A 14,876-nucleotide genomic window follows, 5' to 3' on the forward strand; every position below is an offset into this window, starting at 1 on the left:
CCCAGCCCCTCACTGGGGGATTCTAGGCAGGGGCTCTACCACTGAGCCACGCCCCAGCCCCTCACTGGGGGATTCTAGGCAGGGGCTCTACCACTAAGCCAGGTCTCAGGACTTCTGCACATATGGCTCCTTCTGCTTGGATGTCGTTCCTTGCAGCTTCCTGTACCCGTCTCCCTCATTTCTTCCTCCAGGATTTTGCTCAAAAGCCATCTTCTCAGTAAAGTCTTGCAGGGTTGTTTTCTTTACATCATGCCCCACCCCCACCCCCGTCCTTGCATTGGCCCTAACTTCTCAGACTAATAGCCCCTAGGACTTATCACTGTGAAACACATAACATCTGTTATCCCTCTGTTTATTGGCCATCTCTGTCTCGGAACTATAATCCTACAAACGTGGGCAGCATCACCTCCCCACACACAACTAGCAGTACACTAAGTGAATGAATGAATGAGTGAATGAGTGAGTGAAGAAATTACTTACAGATGTCCTTAACATCTACAACTCCCTTGTCATTTAACCCTTGGGACCAATATATTTTCTCACTCCCTGGCTGTCCTCGGCTGGCTTCTCCTTGCTCAGTTTCTCAGGCCTCAGTTCCTTTGCTAGAGAGGCAGTAGGCTGTCTAGAGGACTCCCAGAGTGTCCCTCCAGCCAGCGGGCCTTACCTGCCAGCTCCCGCTGCTTGGGGCTCACTTTACCAGCTGCCAGGATCATGGGCACACTGCCAAAGTAGCCATTGCTAATGCCCATCAGCAGCGAGAAGACACAGGGCCAGGCGGGGTGGCGGAGAGCAGGCATGCCGCTGGGGTACACACACAGGATGAAGAGGGGGATGAAGACCACACGCAGGCAAGAGCAGGCAAGCAGGTGAGTGCCCCGCCAGTCCACGGGCAGCGCTGCCAGGATCTGCAGAGAGCAAGGAGTCTGGGATTACCCAACTAGCCACGAGCCTGTCTCTCTGCCAGGCCCTCCAGCTACACCCTGTCCCCATACGGCCTTGACAAGCGGTCCAGCTTACTTCACAAGGGCCACTAAATCTTATATAACCCCCACCCCTGTTTTCAGTACTGGTGATGGAAGGTGAGACCTGGAATATGTTAGACAAGCACTCTAATGGTAAGCCATGCCTCTGGTCCCTCCCCCCAGCACCTCCCTAAGGGATTCTAGGCAGTGGCTCTACCACTGAGCCACACCCCAGCCCCTCACTGGGGGATTCTAGGCAGGGGTTCTACCACTGAGCCACACCCCAGCCCCTCACTGGGGGATTCTAGAGTACTCATGGTGTGGCCCAGTGGTAGAATGCTTGCCCAACAAGACCAAGGCCTTGGTCTCATTCTGCATCCGCCATACAGCACAGTAACAGCAAACTGACCATAAAGAGACATCGGTCACCTGAGCTGTAGGGTGGCTGGGGTGCCACTCCAGCCCTAAACACCAAGCCCATCTACTTGTGTGACAGATGTGCTGTCCAGCTGGCACCTGTGCCTGTGTCATCCTCAGACAGATCCAGCAGTGACTGTGAGGCAGTAGAATTGGGGCTGATTCTAGCCTGAAATGCGGTTGGTGGCAGAGAGACCAGGCAGGGGCTATACTCCAGAGGACAGTGTTAGAGATGGTGACACTCGTGGCCACCATTATTCCCACAGGTACCCTGGACCAAAGCCTTCCTGTGGTTCCCCAAGGCCACCCTGTGGCTCACCTTGCCCACAAAGTCTGACAGGTTGAACACGGCCATGACCAGGATGGGCAGCCACTCGCCCAGCACGCAATGGCGGATCTCGGACTCCAGGCCGGGAAACAGGCACAGTGTAATGAAGTAGGTTACCGCAATGGACAGCATGTCGGCCCAGATGACCCGCGCCACGACGTATCGGTGCAACAGCAGGGCTGGGGGAATGGAGGTGTGTTAGAGGCCGGTGCTCATGGGGCCCCTGCTGTCTCAGCCTGGGCGACAGCCACAGACACCGCTGGACCCCACTTACCTCTGAAGGTGGGCCAGCTCCGTTTAACTCGTGGCCGAGGCACATCAAAACGCATGTAGACCCCACTGTTGCTGTGTGTCACCTCATGGGCCGGGCTGTCCTTTGGGGACCTGCTGCTGGACAGGGCTGGCGTTTGGTGCTCCTGGGTGGAAAGGAATGATGGGAATCATGGGCAAATGGTGGAGCCACAGTCAGCTGACTGTAAGCCAGTAAGTTAGCACCTACTGTGTACACTTCCCTACTTCCTCCACCCAGCCTTAAGTCAGGGACAGCAGCCTCCCCTGGGCCCTGGGGTGGGGCGGGGTGGAAGGGTAATGCAGGATGTGACCACTAGAGGCTGCTCTAGCTTTCCAGAACTGCAGATTGGCTAACCCAGGCTGAAGCTACTACTTCAGCTACAAGGAGTTGGTAGTAAGAGGCCACCCTTGAAGCAGTGGTTTGTGTTGGGGTCCTCACAGAAAGCCACTCTTGAGCTGTGATGGGGAGGAGCTTATCTGACTTTCACTAATCCCACTTCCGAGGCGCTGGAGATCTGTCACAGATCCTGGGCTCTTCTCCCCGACCGTATGTCACAGAAGGTGGTCCACAGAACAGAATTTCAGTAACAGGGCCAATGAGGATGTCTTCAGGCACCTATGTGGGAGAAGGAGGCCAGGCCAGGCCACCACACTTACAAAGTGGATGTCTCCCGATGCAACATCATGATGCACTCGGTAGCCTGCCCGGCTGTCACGGGGCCGAGTGGTGTAGTAGAGCACAAAACGGCTGCGCCGCACCAGCAAGTGCAGCAGGAAGCACAGGAGCTCCAAGCCGGCAGAGACCAGGAAGAAGATGATGGTGCTGGCCCGCTCATCCGGGAGCAGCAGCTTAGTGAGGATTCGACTCAGAGAGATCATCACCCCTGCCGTGCCTGGAAGGGAGGTGGTGGCAAACCCATGTCCCCGATGTCTCTATTACCCATGCCACCCCTCTGATGCCTCTGCTGCCCTCAATCCATCCCACTCACCAGCCCTTCCTCACTGGATCCTATCTGCCCCACCCTTCTACTGTTCCAGCCCCAGTCCACAGCACCTGATCCAAGCTGGCCCATCATCCTACAAGACCCCACCCCCTCCACCCTGTCCTAGCTACCTCCCAGCCCCGCCCCACTTTGCTGAGCCCCACCAGTTACCAGTTCCATCTTGTCCAAAGTCCCAGCTTCTCTCTAAACCTTCCTGGCCACTTGCAGCCTCTCTCCCTGTCTCCCCGCCCCCAGCCCTGCTGAATCTCATCTTGCCAGCAGCACCTTTAGACTGACTGTCTATCCACCCAGCCTGCTTCAGCTCCCCTTCCCCCAGGACCTTCCATAACCCCTGTCCGACTCAGTCATCCTCTCACACATCATGGACTATTGCTGGGCATCCTGCCCTGAGGTGCTCCCCAGAAGGAGGACGTCAAGTCCCTGCTTTTCTAGGCTTGATGGAGAGAAGCCACAGACAAGCCACAGAAACACACAACCGTGGAACAGGGTGTATGCGGGGGCAGAGGATGTGGTCAGAGGGGAGGCTCAGACAGCATCTTATTCTGGAAGGAGATGGATAAGCCAAGGGGTCTGTAGGACAGGGGAGCCAGGCACACAGACTGAGAGTAAGCACTCCAAGCAGTTAAGAGCATATGTGAAATACTGAGAGGTTCCCCCACCCCCCAGTAAGGGAGGAGGGTGTCAGGGTCAAGGAGGGCAGGTCTGCTGCAGATAGCACGTGGAGATTTGCCAAGGTTCAAGCCACAGTCACAGGGCAATCCACCATGAGCTGATGAAGATGTGCAGGCTCTGGGCAGGTCTGTCTTGGGGGCTCTTGGCTACTGTACTACAGTGCCAAAGCAATCCACCATCACCGTCCTCATGGACCAGATTCACGGATTTCACCATAAAAATCCACCAGTTTTGGGTATAAGTGTGGCTCGGTTGGTAGCGTTCTTGTTAAGCATGCATGGTGTCCTGGTCCCAGCACAGTGTAAAGATAGTACAGTGGCACATGCCTAGGATCCCAACACTCAGGAGTTGGGAGCAGGAGGATCAGAAGTTCAAGGTCATCCTCAGCTATACATAGTTGGAAGCCAGCCTGGGTTCAAGAGACACTGTCTCAGAAGAACAAAAATCTGCAGGCTTGCAAAGCCACCTGTGTGCTGGCCTCCTCCGAGAAGCTAGCCCTCGGTGGTGTGGTTTGACGCTCCAGGCAGCACATGGCAGAGGAGCCCACAGAAGAAGACATGGAGAGTAGCCTCTACGAATGACACTGGGTGGGCCCGGCTTCTTGTCTAATTGTTACTAGCTACAGAATAGAGGGCAAGACCAGGCAGACTCAGACTCTGCCTGGAGGGCATGTCCAGGGGCCTTTTGGGGTCTGGGCACTGGGTAAATTTCAGGCTTGAGTAAGGGTGCTAAGTATCAGAAAGGGGCATCTGGGAGGTGGCTTGGCAGACAAGCAATTAAGTTACAGAGCGCTAAGCAGGGTGGCTGGTGAGTGGGGGATCTGAGGAGGGCTTGCTGAGTGGCACCAGCTGATATCATGTGCCTGGGCAGGCTAACCCTCAGCATACTTGCCCAGGCGCATATACACACACACACAGACACACACAGACACACACACACACACACACACACACACACACACATAGAGTTGCAAATTTCCAAAACTGAAACATTCCCTCTTAGAGGAAGGAGGGAGGTTCAGAAAGATTCAGGGAATAAAGATATAAAGATTAAAAGTTCAACTGAAGCTCACAGGCTGCTCACCACCCTTCCTCAAGATTAGCCAAGCAGTAACACTTGCTGGGGAAAGGAAGGTCTCTTCCCCCCCCCGCAGCAGAGCGGCCTTCAGGCTGTGCCGAGAGCCCAGAAACGTGGCTTTTCTGAGTTAGAACCCGGGCTGGGATGGGCGTCTCAGTGCGCCTATCATTGAGTCACCTGTATCAGCCAAGCAAACTCTCCAAAGCTAGACTGGGTGGAACTGTTGTAGTTGTTGTTGTTGGTGGTGGCGGTGTGCAGATCGTGTGCTCTAGCTGTTCACATCCCTCAGGGAAAAGTCACACAATGAACACACAAAATATACCCGCCTGCATGCTCACTGCAGCTGTGACTTGCCAACTGTACATGTCGCTCACGCTCTAGAACCCTGCCTTACACAGGTGTGCACACACACACCTTCCACCCAGCGGTCCATCCATCCCTCACCATCAGCAGTCACTATCCCCAGTCTGGCGTGTGTACGCTTTTCCAACCCACCTACCCAACCGGGGCATGCCCAATGGTGTCCCCAGACCGGTGCCCCTTGGAGGGGGGTCTCAATACTCACTCTCTCCAGTCATCACCCCCTGTGTGTACCTCTTGGGCAGTAATCCCGTGTAGCCATAGAAGCTAGATTGCTGCACTTAAGAGAGAGAGGGGGCGTGGTCAGATACCTTGCGCCTCAGGTTGATGCAGAGGCAATGTGGACCTCCTGTGCTGTGTTGGCACTGGGAGGCAGGAATGTGCACCAGAGGCAACGTTAGGTTTACCACAGCCGTACAGGAATACAGGAAGGAAATGGTGTTGCCCCGAAAAGTTCACAGAGCACAGTCACCTTCCTGCCCCTGGGGTTCAACATCATAGACAAGTCCTGTCTGATGGAAGCCAAGGTGACACATGACCCTTGCTGGATGAGACAGGGCGAACTTACTCCCAGCCGTTCTTCCAACAGCAGTGACAGAGAGACTGTCGGTTGAAATGGAGCTGTCCAGCTAACCCCCCCACACACACCCCCAGTGGCTGCATGGACCACAGCACACCTCCACTTCTGATGGGTTGGACCATGTAGCAAAAGCAAAGAGATCTGTGTCCATGTGTAATGTCAGAACTGGGGGCAACAGGGTTAGGAGCTCACAACCAGCCTGGACTGCATGCGATCCTATCTCAATAAAGAGGGGAGTGGCTTGGGGATGTAGCTTAGTCAGTACAGTGTTTGCCTAACATCCGTGAAGCCCTGGTTCCATGCCCAGCACTGCACAAACTGGACGGTGTGTACACATGTGCGTGTGTGTGTGTATGCGTGTGTGTGCGCGTGTGTGTACACGTGTGCGCGTGTGTGCGTGTGTGTACATGTGTGCGTGTGCGTGTGCGTGTGTGCATGTGTGTAGGGGTGCACGTTTATAATCCTAGCACGAAGAAGGTGGAGGCAGGAGGATCAGGGGTTCAAGAGAACTGGGGAGCTGCATCCAAGCCTGTGCCACACGGGAGTGACCTTGTGTGTGTGACTGTCTGTGTGCGTGTGTGTGGTGTGTATGCACACTCTGGTGTATGCAACAGAAGCATACACAGCACTTGGGTGAGTCACCTTGTACAGCATGCTATCTGTACAGGGCCACAGAACTTGGGCTCAGCCCTCCTGGTGCAGCCTGGCCCCATTCCCTACCTGTGCAACCAAAGGCCACAGTGCCCACGGCAGCCAGGTTGATGGCATAAGCCTGGTCGTGAGAGAAGAGCTGGAGCCACACATCACATATGCTGATAAAGAGCAAGGGACCCAAGGCGAGGAGGTAGCCTGCGGGAGCAGAGATGCTGTGAGGGCACAGGGAGCAGCCAGGTGGGAGCGCCTCACCTCCCGCCACTTTCCAGAGAAGTAAGTCTCAGACGTTATGGCTACCTGCCCCCCGCCGCCCCCAATATTAGGCAGGTAGAAGATGCTGCGTCTATAACCAATGGTTCTCAACCTGTGGGTCGCGACCCCTGTAAGGGTTGAATGACCTTTTAACAGGGGTCCCCTAAGATCATCAATCCCCACAGATATTCACGTTATGATTCATACAGTTATGAAGTAGCAACAAAAAGAATTTTATGGCTGAGGGTCACCACAACCTGAGGAGCTGTGTTAAAGGGTTGCAGCATCAGGGTGATTGAGAAAAAAATTGGTCTACAGGGAAATGATGTGAACTTCCTGGAGGAGGAGCCACTGGAGCTGAATCTATGAACAAAGAGGAGGGCTTATGTAGGGACCTAGAGATATAACGTGGGGGCCACACGGAGCCAGTGGAGGCGCCTGCCATGGTACCGCAAGCATCCTCATCCTGACTTCCAACCACAAAGCCTGCAGTGGTCCTAGAGAAAAGCACCTGCTTTCACAGGCAGGGCTGGGAAGCTAGGTGGGCAGGTGCCACGGGCTGGGAGCTCGAAGGAGGAGCTTGGAGTCTCCGGAAGGGGACAACACAGGGTGGCCTTGAATACCTGTGGTGATTCTGGTGTGCAGGTCCAACCTCTCCACCACGACGTTATTCAGGAGCACAGCCGCCAGTGCCACCAAGATATAGGTGAGGCTCATGTCAAACACGATGGAGGTCCCTGGATGTAAGAGGGACAGCGACTCAGAGAGGGACTTCCAGTCTCCTCAATGACCCCTCCCCCCGCAAGGACTCTTAACTCTCCCCGAGGGACTGATTTCTTAGAGTAAATCGGTGGATAGGCTGAGGTCACTCAACAATTGCCAGTGGAGCCGAGGTTCTCACTCGGTCTGCCACAGTGGTCCCTGGCTAACTCGGCTTCCACACTTAGGTCCATCAACGATTTCTACTCCCTGTCAAGGTTTAAATGTGAAATGCTGAAGCACCGGATCCCCAGCAGGTGGCGCTGTTTTGAGAAGCCCGTGGAACCTTTAGGAGGTGGAGCCTCCCTGGAGGAACCGAGTCACCAGGGGAGGGCCTCGGGATTTCATAGGAGGAGCCACTCCGCCTCCGGAGTGTGACTGCAATGTGAACAGCCAGACTCTTCTCTGTTCACCGTGCCTTCCCTGCCTGCTGCCATGCCTTCACTCTCGCTCTCGGGGTGGACCATATCCGGTGAACTGTGAGTCGGAATAAGCCCCTCCTCCCTTCAATGGCTATTTGTCAGGTAGCAACGAGAAAAGTAACTACTACGCTCCCCAAATAAAGGTCACACCACAGGTATCTATCCACCCAGCATAGTGCAGTAATCTGCTGAGTCTCCAAAAACCACATCAGCGGTTCTCTCCAGGCAACATCCCCAGGCAGGGTCCCGCCCCTTGAGATTCCCAGAAGGCCCCGGCCCAGAGAGAGGGTTGTGTGGATGGCGGAGGGACCCACCTGGGTACTTGTGGTGAAGGTAGTCCACATCTGTGATAAAGCTGTTGTACGGCAGGAGGAAGCCCACGCCAGCCAGCAGCATGGCAAAGTAGATGGCATGGTAGCGGTCGTCTGGCACAGGCTCCTCTACCGCTAAGTGGGGAGACACCAGGAGAGACTAGTGAGCACACTCAGGCTGCAGCCATTGCACCATGGTTGCCATCGACACCACCATTGCTCACCACCAGGGCCCCAGGCATCCGATTGCTATCTATAGAACCACGGACGCCACGGCCACACTGTTACCTTTCCTATCCTGTCCACCTCCTATCTATCTATCTATCTATCTATCTATCTATCTATCTATCTATCTATCAAGTGTTTGTGCGTGTGCGTGTGTGTGCACGCAGATGTGTGTATGTGTGCGCGCACACAGGTGCCCACAGAAACTGAGGGTGTCACATTTTCTGAAGTTGAAGTTACAGGCAGTTGTTAGCCACCTGCTGTGAGTGGTGGGGACTGAACTTGGGTCCACTCAAATAGCAGAAAAAACTCTTAACCTTTGAGCCATCTCTCCAGCCACCCCCCTCTTCTTTTTAATTTAAATTTTAGCTGGGCGTGGTGGCACAGGCCTCTAACCCAGCACTCTGGAGGTACAGGCAGGTGGATGATAGTTGTGTTCCTGTGCCTGGCTTTTTATATGGGTTCTGGGATTTGAACTCAGATCCCCATACTTGCTGGGCAGGTTCTTTAACCTTTGAACCATTTCTCCAGGCCCAGGGATAGCCAATGTCAATTGTCAAAGAGATGGGGTTTAGACTCACAATGGAAAAAAAAAAATCTCTGGCCACGTTGGTGTGAGATTAACCCACATTGGGTTAAATGAGGTGGTGCACTCACAATATGGGCAGCACCAATTCTACTGGCTGGAGCCCTGGACTGAACGGTAACAGGAAAGTGAATTGAACAGCACTCTCATCTCTCAACCAGCTCATGTCCCTGCCGCCAAGCCTTCTCCGCCATGATGCCCTGTATATTTCAGACCGAGCCACAGCAAACCTTTTTCCTCCTTTAAGTGGCCTTTGTCTGGCATTTTGTCACAGCAACGAGACCGAGAGTGCTGTCACTGTACCTGCTGTCCATCACTGTCACAGCCACTGTCCACCAGAAGCCATCCCATCACCACCACCCTGGCCACAGGCACAGCAAGCCTGACTAAATGGTGGGGTGACCCTGCAATGGGACTGGCCATGGCAATGCTTTGTGGGGTTAGCAAGGTCTAATGCTCTAACGCAGTGTCCAGGGTGTCCAGCTGTCTCCCCAGATAGGATGGTGGGATCCAGGAACCAGAATGGACATGCAGTGACACCTGTGATTGTTTCTTTAGCAACTGCTACCAAAAAGCTCATTTCTGCCTCCTCTGATCTGGCAGCCTTCTCTCTTTTTTCTTTCTTCTCCCCCAAGATCTCATGTAGCTCAGGCTGGCCTCCAACTCATCATTAAGCCAAAGATGACCCTGAACCTCTGATCTTCCTGTCTTGACTCCCCCAGTGCTGGGATTACAGACATATGTCACCATACTTGATTTATTGAATACTGAGGATGGAACCTAGGGCCTCACACATGCCAAGCAAGCACTCCACCAACTGGGCGATGCCCGCATCCCCTGAACTCATCCTCTGAGTTTTAGCTTTCACCCCAAGACACTATGATTCTGTCATTTTGGGCATGAAGAGTTGCCACTCTGGTCCTGATTCAACAGCCAAGGGAGACCTTTGTGGATTGGGGGATTAATCCTGACCACCAAGGGCATGGCAAGTGGCTGCTGTCTGTAGGAAGGAGGAGGAATAAGCCCAGCGTGAGAGGGACACCTGGCACCTCCATCCCACGTGTTACAGCTAAGAGGAGATCCCAAGAATCCAGACACAGGGTCCCTCATGCCCCATGCCTTGGGGAATAAAGGCTCGGACACCTGCCAGGACCAGAGCTGCGAGCAGGGCTGTGTCTGCTGGCAGCAGCAGGAACCTGAATGATCCGGTCATGAATGTATGCTATGATCACGTGACAGACGTCACTGGGTGTGCGTATTGGCGGTGCCCGTGTGGAGGCCAGCGGGTGACATCCTTACTCTACCTCTCTCTACCTTATTTTTGAGATAGTCTCTCTTTGAGCCTGGAACTTACCAATCAAGCTAGACTGGCTGGTCAGAGAGGCCCTGGGCTCCTCCACCTCCCCAGTGCTGGGATGGTAACCTGCTTGGGTCTTTCTATTTTTGTTTTCAAATTTTACTTACTTATTTTATGTGTATGAGTGTTTTTATGAATGTATATTTGTGCGTCAGGCGTGCTGGTGCCTGGAGAGGCCAGGAAAAGGTATCAGATCTCCTGGAACCAGAGTTAAGGATGGTTGTGAGCCACCATGTGAGTGCTGGGGTCAGAACCCAGGCCCTCTGCAAGAGCAGCCAGTGCTGTTAACTGCTGAGCCATCTCTCCAGCCCCCACAGCTAGTTTTCATGTAGATTTCGGGGACTGAACTCGGGTCCTCATGCTTGCATGCCTGCTGAACCTGGCTGCATGTGGAAGTCAGAGACAACTTTTGGAAATCACTTCTTTCTACCATGTGGATTCTGAAGATCAAACTTAAGTCACCAGGCTTGGTGAGAAGCTCCTTTACCCACTGAGACAACTTGCCCGCCCTTAAATATTTTTTATATTAGGGGTCTTACAAGAGATCTTCCATGCCCTTATCAGTAACCTAAGATGTGTTCATAGAGGGCTGGAGAGATGGCTCAGTGGGTAGTGGTGAAAGCGGCCAAACCTCACAACTTCAGTTCAGTCTTCAGAACCCAGCTGGTGGAAGATCAACTCCTGCAAGTTGCTGTCTGACCTCCACAACACGTGTGTGCCCTTCACCCCACTAGAGTAATAAACAAACAAATACCTTTCTTTCCCCACCCATCTCTCTCCCTCTCTCTCTCTCTCTCTCTCTCTCTTTCTTTCTTTCTTTCTTTCTTTCATTCAGGGGGTGGGTTTGGTTTCTTTCTTTCTTTCTTTCTTTCTTTCTTTCTTTCTTTCTTTCAGGGGGTGGGTTTGGTTTCTCTATGTGTAACACTGGCTGTCCTGGAACTAGCTGTATAGACCAAGCTGGTCTTGAACTCACAGAGATCTGCCTCCCAAGTGCTGCTATTAAAGGCATGCACCTTTAATAAAAAAAAAAATAACCAGGTTTATTTTTCCCCCTTAAAGATGTGCTCTGGGGCTGGAGAGGTGGCTCAGTGATTAAGAGCCCTGGCTGGTCTTCCAGAGGACCTGGATTCAGTTCTGAGCACTCACGTGGCACCCACGTGTCTGTAACTCCAGTTCGAAGGGGTCTAACACCCACACACAGTCAAAACACCAATGTACATAAAATCAAGATAAATTACTTTCTAAAAAAAGATATGCGCCAATATTGCTAGCTGTATTGAGGTTACAGGACCGTCAAGAGTTGCTAGCAGTTAGCAATGGATTCAGGGGCCCAAACACGAACTGTATCATGCTTAGTGGTGGCAAAGTCATACCCTGATTTGGCTTTATTTGAGTAGTAAGTGTGCTTAAGGAGCTGAGTTGGTAAGCGGTACACTGTGAGGGGCTGTTTCGTCACTCAGCAGCTCAGGCCTGGGGCTTAGCTGTTCTGTGACTTACTGAGGTGTGGCCATGGAGGTTCTGAAGAAAGTCATCTTTGAGTTTATCGGACAGAAAAGCGACTCTGAGTGGGCTTCTGGTGAGGCTTCTGGTCTTCTGGTGATGTCAGGCCGGGCTGGGGATGCAGGCTGCTTCTGACCTGCCTGCTTTCTACACTTTGGACCATCTGCTGTGACTGGCTGTGGTATGTCCCTATCAAGGGCTCACGTACTGGAGAAGGCTTGCCCATCGCTGAGGTGATGTAGAGGTTTGCGATGATAAGTGTTTGGATCTCTAAGATGAGTGGATGTCTCCCCGCAAGGGAGTCAGTGAGCCTGGCATGTCCTGTGACTTGCTCTCATTTTCTGTTTCCTTCTGTGATGCCCCCCTCAGGGTCCTGCCATTGTGGTGCCATTATTAGGCCCTCACAGAAGCCAAATAGAAACATGTGACAAGTTCTTGATTCCTCAGCCACTGAAGGCTTAAAAAGCCTCTCTCCTTTATAAAGTCCCTGGCCTAAAGTATTTCATTATAGCAAGAGAACATGCTCTAAGACAGTGGCTTCACCAGCCCTACTCTAGTAAGCCAGTTCCTTATAACAAATATCTATAATCTATACACGTGTACAAATCCATATAATGTCTGTAACCATACTTCTTCCTATCATTCATCTATGCATACATCCTCCATCCATGCATCCATCTATCCTGCAATTTATCCATCTGTCTACCCATCATCTAACCACCTATGCATCCCACACTCACCATCCATCCACCCACCCAACCATCTACTGATCCACCTATCCATCCATCCATCATCCATCCATCATCCATCCATCATCCATCCATCATCCATCCATCCATCATCCATCCATCCGTCCATCCATCCGTCCCCCACCCCACTGTCCCTCCACCCTCCATCAGTCTATGTTCATACACACACCCTCCATCCATCCATCATCTGACTATCCCCTACCCATCTGTCCATCCACCCATCTACCCAGTCTGTAGTCTATTTAGCTGACTATCCGTCCACCTATCACTTAGCTCTCTGTCCATTTATCTACTCTCCTACTCATCCATCTACACCTGCCTGTCCATCTATCTTTTCAGGTAGCTATTATTTATTTGGCTTTATTAAGACAAAGCCAAATTATGCAGCCCAGGCTGCCTAGGATTGTGGTAATCCTCCCTCAGCTTCCCAAACACTGGAATTGTAAGTCTAAGCCACCATATCTGGTCTTCTATCGTCTATCCGTCTGTCTGTCTATCTATCATCTGTCTATCTATCAATCACTTCTCTATCATCCATCTATATCTATGTTATGTTCTCTATCTGTGTATCTACCTAGCTGTCCAGTAATCATCTATCCTTATCTACCATCTATGTATGTGTGTATGTATGCATCTATCTATCTATCTATCTATCTATCTATCTATCCATCCATGTATGTATGTATCTATCCATGTACGTATGTATGTATCCATCTATGTATGTATGTGTGTATGTATGTATGTGTGTGTATGTATGTATGTATGTATCCATCTATGTATGTGTGTATGTATGTATGTATGTATGTGTGTGTGTGTATGTATGTATGTATGTATGTATGTGTGTGTGTGTATGTATGTATGTATGTATGTGTGTATGTATGTGTGTGTGTATGTATGTATGTATGTGTGTGTATGTATGTATATATCTATCCATCCATGTATGTATGTATCTATCCATGTATGTATGTATGTATCTATGTATGTGTGTATATATGTATGTATCCATCCATCCATCAATCATCTATCACTATTCTATCATCTATGTATCTATGTATCTATCACCCATCTATCTTCTTTCTTTTTTCCTTTCTTCTATCTAGCATCTCCTGATTCTTTTTCTTAAACTGAACCCTGGTTGCCATAGCCTCCAACATCAAGTGCGCCATACCCGTAGCCTTTACGGTCCAAGTCATCGCTGACACCTAAGTCCTGCCTACTCCATGGCCCTGTCTGCTGGTCCCTTCCCCCACCATGTCTCTTGTCATCCTTGAGGGGCTGGAACTGAAGTGATTCCATCCTCTACACAGGATCATGTGTTCTTTGCAACCCAACATGATGCTCATCAAGCAGAACACCGCACGGGCAAAGGAGGTGCTACCCTCACAGGTGGCTCCCAGGTGTTCACAGGTGCTCCTTACAGGTGGCTTTCAGATAGTGCTAAGGGACACTATGAATTTTGCTCCGGCTGTGTTGAGGTCTGTGCCTTGTCCCTCAAAAATGCACAAAGTTCCCAAGCAAGCGAGGGATGGTGGCAGGGTTGAACCCGGACCCATCAACCCCAGAGCTGCTCTGCAAGTCCAAAATGCACAGTCATTTGGACCAGCTCTTCAGTTTGGGGAAACAGGCCCAGAGATGTTTAGGTCTTTGCTACAGATCACACAGTGGGACTGAAGAGCAGCGACTTGAACTTCACATCCGATGCTCATTCTCTGCAACCAGGAATGGTTTGCTTTGAAGAACACAAGTAAGAAGAAGACTCTAGGGCCAGGGACTGTGCTGTGGGTGGCCACTAGCGGAGGTCACATGACACAGACCAGAGCTGAGCACAGTCGTTATTTGTTACCCTAGCCACCTACCTCATCCTGACGGAGCCTCTTAGTCCCTATGACAACCAGAAGCCCTCCTGCCCCGAAGACTGACCAGGGGCCGTGTGGCCAGTCACTGCCCTAGGGCAGACTTACTCACCGGAGTCTGTGAATGTGGGGACACCCCTGACTCTGATGCCAGGATCCTGAGCCTCCTCCACTGTCGCCTCCAGCTGGAAGTTGTCAAAGCTAAAGCTTGTCACCACACTCTGGCCAGATGTGGCTGCCACGCGGGGCTCCTTGAGGCGCTGGCTTCCGATGGAGCCCATGGCAGTTCAGACTGTGAGGAAAGGAGGTGAGGCAGTAGGGAGAGGAGACACTGCTCCTGCAGCGAAGGCATCAGGGTGGGTACCTCAGGGTCATTCTGTTCATTCTTTCTTCACCCATTGCTTTACTTGCTTGAGTACATTTTGTGGGACTGAGGAAAAAGCTCAGAAATTCCCATGCTATGCAAGAGTTCTACCACTGAGCCACACCCCAGCCCCTCACTGGGGGATTCTAGGCA

The 14,876-nt window shown here is 52.0% G+C and overlaps 1 protein-coding gene across 2 annotated transcripts in view; it reads right to left on the reverse strand.

Annotated features, from left to right (window-relative positions):
• The window catches only part of Slc29a4 (solute carrier family 29 member 4), a 19,802-nt gene that overhangs the window by 1,476 nt on the left and 3,450 nt on the right, over nucleotides 1-14,876 (reverse strand). The window contains exons 2-10 of one of the 2 annotated variants that reach the window (XM_028756144.1): nucleotides 14,472-14,651; nucleotides 8,093-8,224; nucleotides 7,221-7,334; nucleotides 6,412-6,540; nucleotides 5,317-5,391; nucleotides 2,656-2,891; nucleotides 1,982-2,120; nucleotides 1,699-1,886; nucleotides 665-905 (exon numbers count right to left, since the gene is read on the reverse strand). In XM_028756144.1, the coding sequence (XP_028611977.1) occupies nucleotides 665-905; nucleotides 1,699-1,886; nucleotides 1,982-2,120; nucleotides 2,656-2,891; nucleotides 5,317-5,391; nucleotides 6,412-6,540; nucleotides 7,221-7,334; nucleotides 8,093-8,224; nucleotides 14,472-14,640 (1,423 nt within the window). In that variant the 5' untranslated portion in view covers nucleotides 14,641-14,651. Of the gene's footprint in view, nucleotides 1-664; nucleotides 906-1,698; nucleotides 1,887-1,981; nucleotides 2,124-2,655; nucleotides 2,892-5,316; nucleotides 5,392-6,411; nucleotides 6,541-7,220; nucleotides 7,335-8,092; nucleotides 8,225-14,471; nucleotides 14,652-14,876 lie in introns of both variants that reach the window. The other variant, XM_028756143.1, reaches the window with a different exon arrangement.

Source organism: Grammomys surdaster, unplaced genomic scaffold, assembly GCF_004785775.1.
Source record: "Grammomys surdaster isolate TR1022 unplaced genomic scaffold, NIH_TR_1.0 126109, whole genome shotgun sequence".
In the NCBI taxonomy this organism is placed as follows: domain Eukaryota; kingdom Metazoa; phylum Chordata; class Mammalia; order Rodentia; family Muridae; genus Grammomys; species Grammomys surdaster.